The sequence below is a fragment of the Leucoraja erinacea genome, chromosome 5 (assembly GCF_028641065.1).
Source record: "Leucoraja erinacea ecotype New England chromosome 5, Leri_hhj_1, whole genome shotgun sequence".
NCBI lineage: Eukaryota > Metazoa > Chordata > Chondrichthyes > Rajiformes > Rajidae > Leucoraja > Leucoraja erinaceus.
In genome coordinates, this window is record NC_073381.1 from 38913098 (window position 1) to 38928704 (window position 15607).

General features: G+C 45.3%; 1 protein-coding gene across 1 annotated transcript; it reads right to left on the bottom strand.

The window, feature by feature from the left end:
• On the bottom strand, positions 1-14996 carry gdf7 (growth differentiation factor 7). The gene is made up of 2 exons (XM_055635388.1): positions 14015-14996; positions 1-1593 (listed from the first exon to the last, which is right to left on the bottom strand). The coding sequence occupies exons 1-2, from the start codon at positions 14337-14339 to the stop codon at positions 692-694; spliced, it is 1227 nt and encodes a 408-aa protein (XP_055491363.1). The 5' UTR covers positions 14340-14996; the 3' UTR covers positions 1-691.
• Between the last annotated feature and the right edge of the window lie 611 nt (positions 14997-15607).

A 15607-nucleotide genomic window follows, 5' to 3' on the forward strand; every position in this document is an offset into this window, starting at 1 on the left:
GAGGCGGGTGGAGATGGGGTGAGTGGGCGAGGCGTAGCCATCTCTGCCTATTCTCTGTGCTTGATGGGTTAATCTGCGACAGGCAGATATGCGATCTTGCAGAGGATAGAGCTGGCTTTTCCTTTCAATGATTGCCGTCTAGGCCTTCCGCTTGCAGCTGGCTCACGTTTGTTAGCACATGTTAATAATGATCAAAACCAGATCGGCCGCCCTTTCCTTGCAGCAGGGATGCTCCCGCTAGGGCAGTTCGCTGATCAGGTTGCAAAAAATGAGTGAATGTGCGCGCTAAGTCACGCTACAGAAAGCGCAGATGGAACGGATTTTACGTGTAAGTGAACTTCCCAAACTGTCAGCACCCATCGCTGGAGGTTTTTGAAAAAAAAAATAGGTATCGACTGATGCATTAGGGTCCGGTCTCCATCTTAACCTCAAATTAAGAACATGGGTGTATTTTGTACAACTCATTATCCAATTCCCCAAACCTTGAAGCCTTAGATGGTTGGATCTTTCGCCAGCTTGATGCAGTGGTCGGGGCCAGGAAGACGCCGTTCCCCGCGGCCAGAGTCGATCCTCCCCACGGCAGCCCCTCGCTGAGATGCCCTTGACAATAATTGGGCGCATTAGCATTGATCAACCCCGCTGCAGTATTTAGCCTCATGTAAAATTAGATTGGAGGACCGGGGTCAAGGCGCTACCTGCATCCGCATGATTCTACCACCATGTCTTCGTATTGTTTATAGACTACATTGTTGCCCGAGTCGATGTACAGTATGCTGATGGGACTGAGTTTAGATGGGACGCAACAACTGGGCGGCGTGGACTCGGGGTCCATGGAGTTCATCAGCGTTTGTATAATGGCGTGGTTAGTGGGTTCAAGGTGGGATCTGAGCGGGAAGTCGCAGATCCCTTCACAATGGTAGGCCTCATAGTCTAAAGGCGCGATAATCCAATCGTCCCATCCCAACTCCTTGAAGTTGACATGAAGAGGTTTCCTGCTGCATCTCGACCTGGCTCTTTTCCCACTTCCTCTGCTAGACCTACTGGAGAACGCGGTCCTCCTTTTTCTGCGGCGCTTGACACTGGGCTCACGGCTGGTTTGTAGTGAGTCCGCCCCACCCAGAGATCTGATTTTCTCTCTGATCTCCCGAAATAGGTTTTCCCTTTTCTTCGCGTTGCTGAACGCCACCAACAAAGCTTTCTCCTGAGGCTGCAGATCAGAGCGATTGAATCCCAAATGTCTCGGATCTAAGGCCTCCTGGGAGTAATCGGAAATGATTTCCACATCTAAACACAGCAGGTTAGCAGTGATGTGGCTTTTCATTAAATCCCACACGTCGAACACTTGCCATTTCGACGAATCGACGTCCAATATGTCTACTGTCCTCGAGTCGAGCCGCTTCGGTGGGTAGTCCCCCAGTTGGTTACATGAATAAAGTAGAATACTATACATACTGCCCCCCAGGGACAGCATCCCGTGGAGGTCTCCCGGCAACTTTCGAAAGATCCTCAACTCGGCTCCAACCAGCTCCTCTGTATTGGGCAATTTGGAAATATCAAACAGATATCTCTGTTTCTTCTCATGGGGAACTCCGTCTGGAAAATAATGGAGACGATAAATTAAAATCAGAAGCTATGGAAGAAAGCCGAGGCAAGGAATAATGAAAACGCGCGCTGATACAGAACAAATAATAAAAACAAGAGGGCAAATTGAATGGTGAAGATGCGAATGATCCCAAAGTGCAAAGTACGTGTGCAAACATACTGATCTTGCACACATTGTGGCTGTGCACATTTAACTATAAAATGGTGTGTTATTTATTGTTCGGGGTTAGCTACACACTGGCACACTAGCGCCTTTTAAATTTTGATGAGGTACAGTGAAAAGCTTTTGATTGCGAGCTATCCAATCAAATCAGATAACTCCATATAAAAATACAATCAAGCCAAACTACAGATATACACAAAACGCTGGAGTAACTCAACGGGTCAGGCAGCATCTCTGGAGAAAAGGAATAGGTGACGTTTCGGGTCGGAACCCTTCGTCAGACGTGGGGGAGGGGGGACTGGAGGCGAGGAAAGGCCAGGAAAAAAACTCAGAGCTGGCAAGAGTTGATCTTTGGAAAGGTGGAGTCCATAAGGCCCATTCTTGGCTGGGGAAATGTGCTAACGAGAGGGATACATGGATGCGAACAGTGGGGCTGGTAGAACGACTGATGGTGTGGGGGAGGGGGGTGGAGGTAATGCAGGAGTTACTTGAAATTACATGAATCAATGTTCACACCGCTGGGTCATGAACTGCCAAACCAGAGCTTGGTTGTTCAGAATGTGCAACCAATACATGTAAAGATTTGTTTTAATTGGACAGGAAAATTGTGGGCACAATGAAGAACACACGAGCACAGTGCAGCGAGATTGAGAATACCTTATGTGCCTAGCAGTTGGCTGATAATAGAACTAAGAAGAACTGGAAAAAACGAGATCGAACATAAACCGTTCATGACTGAGGCCACGCTTACGTAAGATGAAGACGAGGAATACGCTGGGATATTGCTGCAAGAACACTACACGAGAGCATCCCATCACAATCACCTTTATCTGTTTCATCAATGGTCCAAGCGAGGCTGTTTGCCGGTGATTCCGGAGCAGTGATCTCTATTGTGTATGAGCCTGTTACTGAAACAGCCTCGGCACGGATTGGATTGCCTTCACGCCTTCGTTGACAGTGAGAAGTCCCATTAGTACTGAACGGGTTCCTGGTACTGTTTATCTCCAATAAGAGGAAGTCCGGCCACATTGACCTTTTGTCTTGCTTAGACCCTACCATAAATATATCTTTGACCAGGCCTATCACACGAATAGCTGCAGAAACGAGACTCTTTGAATCAAATTACTTCTGACCACTCAACACGTCCCCATAATTTCCAAAGGTCCAAACGGGAGGTTTAAGACATATCCATCTGTCATCTGATGCCTACACCACTTTCGCAAAGTTTGAACTATCCGGGACATAGCAATTAGTTTCTCCTCAGTCGCCTCATGTTGACCCCAATATTCACATCTTCCTTCACTTGTGCCTGGTCGTTTTATTGTGCACGGTCGACAGGATACCGCAGCGACTCGTTAGATTATGTCGGCTGCGCCTCCAAGCTCGTCTTGAAATGAACGTAAGCAACAACAAAATTCGGACACAAGGAACTGCAGATGCTGAAATCTTGAGTAAAACACAGTGCTGGAGGAACTCAGCGGGTCAGTCAGCCGGTCTGCCGAAAGGTCCCAACCCGAAACATCGCCGATCCATGTCTGCAAATGCTGATTTACGCCGAATATAGACATGTAACGCACGATATCCAAAGATGCTGCCTGTCCCGTTTAGTTACTCCAGAACCTTCTTTAGTAGTAGAATGACATCGATTACATTCCCTGTACCCCATTACATTCACGCTAAAATGTTCTTGCCATTCCTTCTCAGGCCACGGTCTGGAACTCAACTGCCTAATAACGTCTGAGGATCTTTCCAGCTGAATAACCATTAGACGTTCAGAACCAGAGGCTAGATGACCATCTATCTTCTCGCAACAAGTAAGCGTGACGAATGGAGACAAGTTTATCAATTTTGCACACATTCCGTGGTGGAATCGGCGAGACCAAGCGTAGACTTGGCGACCGTTTCGCCGAACACTTGCGCTCTGTCCACCAAAATACTCAGCTGGAGCAACCGAGCGGAACGGGCATCATCATCTCGTTAGAAAAAGGAATAGGAGGACTTTTCGGATTGAGACCCTTCCTCAGACTGAGAAGTGACCTATCCATGTTTTCAGAGAAGCTTCCTGACCCACCGAGTTACTCCAGCACTTTGTGTATTTCTTTTTGTAAACCAACACCTGCAGTTCCTTGTTTCTCCGTATATTTTTAAAAGTGCGCTTGCCCGTAAAGAGCAGTAGATGCCAACATCCACGTGTTCACAATTGTAAACTAACTGTTTCAATATATGGAATGCCTATGGTACCGCAAAACTTTTAAAATTCCCATGTGTGCAATATTAACGTGTTATTATTTTTCTTATTTCCTCTATTATTCAGAAGGCGTTCACTGCTTCCTTGCGGTAGGTGCCGGATCTCTTATCCCGGTCGGCGATTGCTATTCTTTTACGATGCTTGCTGGTGAGTTGAACATATTGGGCGGGAGGGAGGGGGCGATTAAATCACAAGAGCCTTCCTCGCTCCATTGTCCCACGGCGCGCACATACATCTCATACCCTTTCTAACGTGGAATAATGGAGAGATACAGAGTAATACTTGACCAGTCCCAACCAAGGAGAACTGAGGCAAAAGTTGTGGTTGACATTTTCACCCCTCATTAGATCCGCTGGTTTCTTCACAACCTGGGGAAATGGTCGATACCCCTCTGCTAAGTCACAGGACCACTAATCAGAATTTCAATGTTCTTAATAAAATGTGCTATTTATGTCCAAAATAGGCGCTGCACCCAGCTAGGGGTGCATAAATATTCCAAACCAGACGGGAACAAATACTTATGTATTGGATTTGTATCGTTAATATTGCCGTGTCGTAAAATTGCTCTGTTGTGTTTGAAGGAGTGCTAAATACATGAAAGGCACGAAATTAAATCGTCTCAGTTGTTGTGGTTAAAAATGATAACACTAATTATTCCTTTAGTAATTATTTTTCGAATTATTTCAATACTGCCAGGACTATGTATCCAATTTGCTTTTTCAACATGTGTTTCTTGTACCTGTGGAGGGCCGAGTGGCCGGGGGGACTCGGAGCACATAAACGCCAGGTTTTAAGAGAGACGCATGTGGAATTGACGCAAGGGTCCGTGCATTTAGATGCGAACGTTTCGTGGCTTAGACCTTCCGGAGCCAGAGAGATTGTCCTGCGGCAGCCTAGTCCGTGACACCACCCAGTCGACGTGTGATTTTGTTATTCCAATCGCAAATGCAGAAATTTTGTGACAAGAAAGACGGTTGCCGAAAATAAGTGCAGAAGCACAATTCAACGATTGAAGACATTTCTGACGGAAGTGGCTGCTGCTTCACAGCGCCAGAGACCCGAGTTCGATTCGGACCTCGGATGCTATTCGTGTGGAGTTTGCATGTTCTCCCTGTGATCGTGTGGGTTTCCTCAGCGTACTCAGGTTTCCTCCCACATCCCAAAGACATGTGGGTGTGTAGGTCAATTAGCCTCTGCGAATTGGCCCGAGCGTGTAGGGTTTGCATAGAACCAGTATTAATGGGGGATCGATGGGCTGCGTGGACTTGGTGGCTGAAGGGCCTGATTCCACGCTGTATCTCTAAATCTAAAACTACGCGCCTTTCACCCGGAACGCTGACACAGATGTGGCCTGGTCTGCTGAGTATCTGCAGCAATTTGTGATGAAGTTTAGATTTTCAGTATCTGCAGGTCTTGCTTCTTTTTTTTGCAATTTGATATTATTCCCCTCCCTGATGCACTGAGCATTTCCAAAACGCAGAAGGCCTCCTTTAACCTGCTTCATTTGCGGCTCGTGTCAATCTGTTCCCTGTTATGTTCTTACAAGCTGCAAACAGATGAGATTATACGTGGTTTTACTGCTCTGCAGAGGAGTTCTTCAGCAGTCGACCGCAACTGTTCCTGTGCCTCTAAGTGAGTTTTTAAACCTCTCCTCCCAAGGTCTCATTCAACACAGACGAATCGTACAGATATACTGTAACAAACTCCGATTGTATCATCGACTGTGCCTCGCTATGGTTCCTCTCAAACCAGAACACACTTTAACTACGTGGGCGAATTTATGGATAGAGAATGTAAGGGCACTGCGGTGCTCTCAAAATAATTTACTTTTAAATTGTCAATAAATCTGGAAGATGAATTAGTTTACTGGTGAAAGATTAAAAGGAAGCTGAGGGTGTTCTTTTCCACGCAGTGCTGCGGGAGTTCTTAATTTACTGCCAGATGCAATGGTGGAGATAGAAGCAGAGACACGAGGATCTTCAGACGCTGTCATCTCGTATAGAAAACAACGTGCTGGAGTAACTCAGCGGGTCAGGCAGCATCTGTGGAAGACATGAATAGCGACGTTTTGGATCGGGACCTCCAGAGCTGGCCCGCTGAGTTTCTCCAGCCCTTTGTGTTCTACATTAGAGATAGAATCATGTTGAACACGTTTCGAGTGAGCACTAGAAAGAACCGTGACCTGTGCACGGCAGCCAGAAATTTGGAGGAATACAATATTTTTTAAACCGATATGGTCACGATGGGCTGAATAGCCGCCTTCCGTGCCGTGACTTTCTAGGATTCTGTTACTTCTTGGAATTGCTGCACGTTTGTTTTTTTTTTGTGGGGGAGTAGGGTGGCCCCAAACACTTGTTTTCTCCGAAGATTGGACAACCCCATGGACAGCACTGTCCGTTTTCATGCTCCTCCACCGTCATAGACAAAGAGGTCTGTGTCTACTATTCTCTGGAGTTCCAGCGAATTATCTCGATCGGTTTCAAAGTCTGAATTTGTACTAGAACAGCGATTAAATAGCAGTAAAACAACGAGTGCTGGCAAAAAAAACACAAGTTCAGCTAGAGTCTACAGAAATACAGGCTTCGGGCGCCAGAGACCGTTTCATCGTCCTATTATTCCCCACTGAGACTGGATGGCCGGCTGCAACCTTACCTGTTGACATTTTGTTTGATTGCCAGCGCTTAAAACGTTCTGTTTAATGCACTTATACCGCACCTGGTGCCAAGTCAAACGAGAGTATAGCAGCTTTGGTCTTTGGGCATACTGGATGCCGATTTTGCCTTGATTTCTGAGTCAAAGTTTGTAATTTTTGTTTATTCCAAAAGCATTGTTTGTGACACATTCTAAAGCTAAACCACATTCTAAATCACAAGTACGTCTCCGATGTGTGAACCAGGGCAATGAGCTAAGAATGGTTGGTTATTAGTAGTGCGTTCATCAGAAAGTAACAGCCAGCTCACATCTCTTCCTGTCATTAGCCTGCATTGTTACTGTCTATTTGGGTTGGGGGATGGATGCTGCGCAAAAATGACGTCCAAGGAATCACGTAATTTATCAACAGACTCACAAATTTGAATTTGAGATTAAACCCGGTCATTTCCATCACACCCGCTCGCTCTTGCGTGGCGGTTTTGGAGAAACCCCTTAATCGTGGCGTGGACTGGATTTCCCGGAGCGCGTTGGGTAGATACATTACTCACAATGCAAAGGAACATCACGACCGAACCAGTTTTAATGAACGCAACATTTGTTAATGCTAAACTTGGCAGCTCAATGTGTGTTAAACGTTGTCCTTTTGTCTTCTGGTGAACAGCTATTGGATTACATTTTTGGTACTGGTTTAGTAGACAAAGTTATCTGGGCATCCGAGTCCGCTGATTTATGATTGGAAAGTTTGCGGATGAAGCAAATCCGCAAGAGAACTTGGTGGCGCTAATCACAAGATACGTTGTCGATGCAGATCACAAGGGAAGTCGAGTGAGTGATGAAATTCAATCTGGCAAGTGGGATTCATTTTGGGAAGTCAAACAGAGGTAGGATTCCTACTGTGTACGAAGGAACTGCAGACGCTGGTTTACACCGCAGATAGACACAAATGCTGCGGTAACTCAGCGTGTCAAGGAACATCTCTGGACAAGGGGAATAGATGACGTTTCGGGTCGAGACCCTTCTTCAGACTGAGAGTCAAACCAGAGGGAAACTAGAGATATTTGGTAAAGCACTAAAGACTAGATGAACGTACATATTTAGGAGTCCAAGTCCATAGTTCCCTAAAATTAGCAATACAGGATAAAGGGTGACGAGGAAGACACGTGACATGCTAGTGCTCGTAGGTCTTGGTGTGGAATATAATATTATGCTGCAACTTTACAAAACGCTGGTCAGGAAACACTTGGAGCATTGTGTGCAGTCCTGGTCGCCACATTAAAGGAAGTCTCTGATTGTCTCCCGAGAGGATATTCACCAGGGTGCTGTCTATATAGCAGGACCTTAGTTGCGGCAAGGGATTGGATAGGTTGGGCTTGGTTTCCCGGGTGTGCATGAGGCTGAGCTGTGACTTGGTGGTAAACAAATATATAAGATTATGAGGGGCCAAAACGGGGGGTCGATGATCGTTTTTCCCTTGGCAGGAGAATCAGACTCAAAAGGGCACAGATTTAAGGTGAATGGAAAGAGTTCTAAAGGGGATAAAAAGGGAAAATGTATGTTACACTGAGTGGTTGATATCTGAAACATAATGCCAGAGAGAGTGGTGGAAACAGGTACAATTGCTACGTTTAGGAGACATTTGGACAGGCACTTAAATAGACAAGCCACAGAAGGATACAATTCCAAAACGGGCAAGTAAGGTTTGTGTGGAAGGACAAAATAAAATCTTCAAGGAAATAGTGCACCAAGGGGACTGCTCTTGAGCTGTATGGTTTCATTCCACTTTTGTGTTTAGCCTCTCTGTATAATTTGTAAAGAAATTATACTGAGAGAGAAAACAAAACATTTGTACCGATCAATAACCTGGTCAAGTACCCAATGAATATGGACCCAAAAAGTTGGAGTAACTCAGCGGGTCAGACGGCATCTCGGGAGAAAAGGAAAAGGTGACGGATAGAGAAGAGAATTTAAATGCTGGGCTCTAACAAACTGCTGGATGAACTCAGCTGGTCGGACAGCATCTGTGGTGGAAGGAAATGGACCGACGACCTTTTGGTTCGGCACCTTTCTCCAGAATGAGTGCTATGGCCATTTCCTTCCGCAGATATTGCCTGACCCGCTGACTTCCTCTATTCTTTTTTTTTAAATTCACGTCATGGGTTGTTCTTTAATTGCAATTTCGTCCCTGCCAGTGTTACCTGGGGATTTTCCTCTCGTAAATTAATCTCAGTAATGCATGGCTAGGGATGTAAAGTGAAGTATATTTGTTTTATTTCCCCAATTCGTGTAATACAGGAGGATGCCGCTGGGAAGTGGGGTTTACTGGGACTTTAGTTAAGGTCTATGTTATACTTAAAAGCGCATGGCTTCAATTGCAGATTTTTATAGCCATTTAAGAACCTTAAAGCGTGCAAATCTTTGTTGGCCTAAAACTGGATCAGACTGACAACTAATTTATTAAAGCAATCTTCTATTCTGCAGGTGACGGGATTTTTATAGCAATATCAGTAAAATAGCTCCAGCATAACGATTAGTCCCATTAACTTCGCCTTCTCCCTCCATTCCTCTGCGGTTTTGGAATTATATAGAACATCAAAACCATAATGTGATGTCACCAGTAATCTGATATGAAAATAAAACATGGCAATTATTTGTACATTTTTCAAAAGTCTGCCTCCTACAGGTTATTGCTGGCAGCCATCGGATGATTGAAATATGAATGCACCAATTGTTCTTTATATGGACTTTATTCACCGGCGTTCAACTAACATTAATCACGAGAGGGTTTTTTTTGGGGGGGGGGGAGCTTTCAGTTTTGTGTGAATGAATATAACCGCTTACAATAATGCACGCTACGTTTAAAAATTACACGCGAGCGTCACAGAATCATGGAAGAGATTACGACACGGAATGGGATTATTCGGCCCATCGTGTCTGTATCAGTTCAAACAAAGGCGATCCAGTCTAACGCATCTTCGAGCAATAGATCTATGGCTCTGAGGGTTATAGTTCTTCGAGCACTAGTCCAAATGCGGATTAAATAAGATGGAACAAGGATCTCGACCCGAAACGTTACCCATTCCTTCTCTCCTAAAATGCTGCCTGTCCCGCTGAGTTACTCCAGCATATTGTGTCTATTAAATATGATGAAGGTTTTCGACTACCCTTCAGGCAGTAAGTTCCAGACTCCTATCTCCCTCTGAATTAAAATATTTCCCTTAATTTCTCTCTTAATCCTGCTGACATTTATTTCATCTTTACGCACCTGATATTTCACGCCTTGCTCAGGGAAACGGGGTTCTTCCTATTTATTTTGTCTGGGTCGTTCATAATTTTATACACCTTAAATAAATCATCCCGACCCCCACCCCTCCCCATGTTTTCTAAAGAAGAAAAATATGTTTCATCGAATGGTTCCCGCGGCTACAAATGTCTGGCAGCATTTCTGGTTGCCTTCCTAATGCTAGCACATCTTTCCTGCAACGTAACCAGAAGTGCCGCTGTATGTACCCTAGCTATGGTCTCAGTAGGCCTGAATAGAGATCTAGCACCACATCTCTCTCCCATCCCATCTACTGAATTCCTCCAGCATTTTGTGTTTTGTTGAAAACGTTTTTTTATGGCAGTTCATAGTGTTTCTCACTCTCATATAGTCCATCCCTTAGTAGTACACCGCGTGCAACAGGTATTTTCCCCCAAAATTGCGAAGGATTATGACAGGAATCTTATGATTTTATGGCAGGTTCAAACAGGTTAATCTCCCTCTTGTTTTTGTAACTAAGTTAAATGGTTTACTGACGATTAATTGTCTGATCAAATTGTCGGGGCACACAGTACATTTTTGCAGGAGACTTGTAAAGTAGATGGCCTGTGATTTGCAGGCACCTGCCCGGGTTCGGCATGTCCTTGTCAGCCGGTGATGAAGATACCGACTTTGTGTTAACGCAGTGCGTGCTAACAGGTTATTTATTGTAAGTCGCATTTGCCGATAACCTCTCGTCTGGAATTACATAATTCAAAAGCAGTGTCTGGGATGATCAAACTCCAGATATTCACTTAGAAAATACTTCAGCGGGTTACATGCATTATTAACGCTGACCTCCTTCGTTTTGATAATTTATCTCCAATTGTAGATACCAGTGTGGAGTTTTTAAATTGTATGACTCTTCGGTCGTTTCCGAACTGGGCAAGGGAGAGCATCTCAGTTTAATCATCCCACCATTTGCCTTGTATTACAGATCTGAAACGGACCATTGCCTGGAATATTTCAGGCTGGTTTTTTTTTAAATCATTTATCGCGCTTATCTTTGCAATTATATTACTTGGGTCAACTTTTAAATAAATGGTTATTGACTGGAAAACGGTTTTGAGATTCCCTGTGTTCGTGGAGGGTGCTTTATTTTAAGTTGGATGACTCTTCGGTCTTTTCCGAGCGATCGTGTTAAGGTTAGCGTTGGGCAAGGGGGGGATTAATTGCACCGGGGCTAATTTGCAAAGAGGTAGAAACACGTGCAGCTGATTGAACTGGGACTGTACACGGTGAAATGGGAAAGGCAAATACAGTAATACGAAGGACCACATGGGAACAGCGCTAGAGCGAATGGTTATTTGTTCAATGCTTTTATGACTTGGGGCTGACAAAACTGCAATGATAGTTCTGAGATAACCGCAGTAAGCATTTGAACACCCCTATCTAACTCTATGTGTTAGAACGCGTTAACCTATGTATGTGCCCAGGCATACAAAAACCGCAGCTTTGATTTACAGCCGGGTGACCGAATAGTTGCGGATTCCCTGCTTGCATTCGTATCAGAAGCGCCAGAAATCCTGATTGTGCTCTGGTCTGTATCTGGTCCCCTGACTACCTAGATTCCCATTGAACTCAGGCTGGGGTTCTAGCTAACACGCAGTACCTCACTTTGATAGAAGGGATGATGCTTTGATTTGACACGTTTTAAACAAGTTAGAAATGGCTAACATTGTTTTGCTGGTGTCACGTCTGGCTTACGGATCTCTGGCGAAGTTCCATCAATATTTACAAAGGCGAACATCGCCCGCAGTTGACCATGACTGCTCCAGTTTAGTGCGCCTTGTGACAAGGTTACTATTAAGAGAATGTCCTTAGATAGCAATGGAAACCTAGATAGGCGTTTAGTTGACAGCTTCCAAACAAGCCAAAATAAATGTGCATTTATACTTGTTTTAGAGTTTCGTTTTATGTTAACACATTTGCTGGACTTGCAAGCTATTTCAACAGCTTCATTGTTATAGTTCACTGCTAAAGCTGCGGCACAAGCCATTTATCAATTGGAACATTGTATGCGTTCAATAATAAAATTAATCGGAATTATTCTTACTAATTGAGCATTTGCACGTATTGTGGCGTTTCTAGGCATTAGTGCAATCAGTTATTAGGAGCATTTTAGTTTGTGCGCGGTAACTGCACCAAATTATTCCATGCAAGGCAACTATTGAGATTCTATTGCGATTCTAACTTCTCTCAGGGTCAATGTCAAAGAGGGTTTTGACAACTTTCGTCCCTGGCAGTCGGATACAGCAATCAATCAAATCTCAACTTCTGACCGTCCAACTCCATTTCCCCAAGCAAACCTTTCAACACTACGTTATTCTGGGCTTCCGAACTACTGTGCAATTCTGGTTTTAAAAAATACATATTTTGGCCGTCTTTCAAACGCCACTCACCTCCCTTTACTAAAAGCCGCGTTTGCAAACTACTCTTTCGAGGAGGCGTGTTATCAAAACTCCTCGAGGCCCATTAGTCTCGTGTCATTGTGTTGGGGGGGTATTATTGTGTAGTTCGCCGCGAATAGATTTCAGATGTTACTGTAGCGCAGAGCGTGATTTTGACCGCCACTTCGACACTAACATTGCTTCAATGTTCTTCTGGATCGATTATTTAGCCGTTAAGAACTGAAAACGCGTGTCCACAGAGGGATACAATAAAACAGTATTTCCGTCTGAAATTAGTCAATTTCATTGCTGCATGTTCTAATGGTTCCCCAGCAGAGAATAATAAAACCCAGATGGTACCCAGTTAAACTTCATTTAAATCGGCAATGCACCAGCAGTGTTCCTGGCAACAGTTAGCCAGCAAGCCAAAAGACACAGAACACAACGATAGAGAAGAAAAAGAGCGCTTGAGACCCTCTGCACACCAGTCACATCGATATACATGACACGTTTAAGCACTTTTTCTTTCGTCCCAGATGGCTGTGGAGTATATTCCCAGCATTGTATATAAATCAGTGGAACTAGGGGCACTATCACGGGATGTTACAGGGGGCTGCTACATGTAATCTGTTTAAATGATGTTGTCAACGTTATCGCGTGTCGTGCTACTGTGTTATTGGTATCATCATCGAAACAGTCATTTTCTTCTCAAATTCACCACTTTGTTTTGTTACCTGGTAAATTTAAACCTTTGAACTATGAGTATACCTGATCCGAGTTGGTGTGATTACGAATGTTAAAAGGGAAACGTGTCGTATTTGCCTTAGCATCTACATATGCCCAAAGGGTAATTTTTTTCAGGGGACTTTATAATCGACATTTAAGGCGGGTTTCAATTTCTCGCTCACAGCTCTATTCAGTAGAGAAAAACCCAGCTCGCATCCCGCAAAATCTAATGTCTTATCTGATGCGTTAACGTGAGATCAGCCTGTATTAAGCGCGCGGCCCTCATGCACTTAAAAATATATAACTATTGAACGTCCTGCTCAGAACAGCTACAGGGTGAATTCCTTCACCTATGTCCATACTTTGTCGTTATTTCCACCCTCTCTATTTGCCGAGAACACTCGTGGAGTCTCGCTGCCCTACAACCGTAAAACTATCCCCGAGAGACAAGCGCTGCGAGAATATCTGCGGTTTCCCGCAACTTACATTGCAAGGCGCAGCCAACAGCGAGTTTCAGCGGATCTTTATTTCGTCAAACGATTGGTTCAGTCGCCAGCTCTGTGAGTTTAATTGCTGAAACGCTGCTGCTGTGTACATTCTAAGAATTCTTATCGTAATATTGGATCACTTTTCCTCCTCAAGATAAGCCCCGGCTGTGGCCCGAACACACAGTCTGCCTGAGACCATGTTAAAGCAGTTGGTGCATCACTCTGCCCTATTTCTAAGCTCTATCTAACTAGACAGATATGTCGACAACCCGCGCCTCCGCTTACTTATTGGAGAAAATTAATTAGCACTGGGATAATGGGGCAGATGAAAGCAATCAGCACTTGTATTTCGCGCCGCAGAACCAGATGCAAGCTACTGTAAAAGCGCATTCTCAGCCAAAGCCCATCAGCTTTCTACAATTAAAGGGAGTCCCATTAATTACCCACCATTTCCTTGGTCCACGAAGCTGGTGACAGTGTTGGCACGGGGTCGGGCACGGACCAGGCTGCTGTTCAACCCTCTCCTTTCACACTCCGACAAGGTCCTGTAAAGTGACACCATGTACTCGTGCGGCACCACAGAGCCTGTGTGGAGACGCTGGCGCTTGAAGGTCCGATCGTGCTTGCTGTCCAGAGGTGATGAGGGACCCAGAGCATCCTGAGCAGGGGAATCCTGTAGAGATCCCAGTGTGGCAGCTTCAAGGACACAAAGGAAATCCCAACAGCAGCAAAGGGCGCACCACACCAGCGCTGCAGCCTTCGGTATATCCATTCTGGAAGGGATTATGTGTCCAAGATCGGGAGGTGTTGTAGCCAGTGGTTGAGCACACGTTCAGATAGATGGCTTTCCTCTCTCACCTTCCCCCGGGTGCCTGGCTGACTTGGTTACATTACGGAGAGCGCCGCTCAAACTCTTGCAACTGCAACCATCCGCGGAGCAGAGCGCCCCCACTGCGCTTCTGATTGGCTCAAACTTTATCCCAGCAAAACTTTTTTTTTGAAAAATATAACTTTTTTTTAAAACAATTTAGGTCCAGCAAGCCCGCGATGTTACATCACTGGGAACGGCGTTATCCCGCAAATCTATTCCGAATAGAGGTGCAATTTAATTCACCATTCTGCGTTGCAAAAATAAAATCTTCCCTTTGCTTCTTTGTTCCTTGAACTTCTGTGTGTAGTTTTTGGAGAAAGGCTGGAGGTTTTCCCGTTGAGACACGGCGCGCACTGCCACACTGTCACAATTGCAACGAATTGATCGCAGGTGCTGCAGTCGTCCCAAGAGACTCGGATGATGCAGGGCATCGGGGTCGCCCCACTTTAACCCTCAAGATGCGATATTCAATTAAGTGCCACAACACTCGTTACTTCCTCGTCGGAGTTTTCATTCCCGCAGATGTTAAGCGGTTTATGACTTCGATTTGCAAGGAGTGGGGTTGGGGGTGGTGGTGGTGACGGTGGTGGTGATGGTGGAGGGAATGGTGGTGGTGGCAGAGCGAAGTATTATCTCCCTCCACTGTTTTAAATGCCAGCCTTTACGCAGCCCTGCAATGAGCTGGCGGCCGGAGTGACGAGGTAAACTATGCACGACTGCCGCGGAACGCGGTCGGTAGCTCCTTAAAGCACCGCACGATTGGGTTTATGGTCCGCGTTATACTATGCGGCCAAGGCAAAGACGAGGACAACCGCGCAATGCGATCGGGCTGCCAACCAATGCTCCCCCGCCTATAGATCTGCTGAGCGGCACTGTCAGATCTGGGCTAAGGTGGCTTGTGCGGGAAGGGGGTTTGTATGACACTTTACAAAGGTTTCTTTGGATCACTCTCTGACCTGATTTTTTGGGGGATTTTATTTTGTGAAAAGTGAGTGCCAGTGGCCCTGTGGCCCTGTGGGGCGAGCGGCTGTCATCTCGGAAGTCGTGGTTCGCAGATTGAATGCGCTTCACCCGGTGAAGTCAATTCCCCCGAGCAATGGTATTCCTAATATCTTTAACATGATGCTCCCCATCCCCTCCACCATCCCAATACGCTTGCGTTCTTAGCG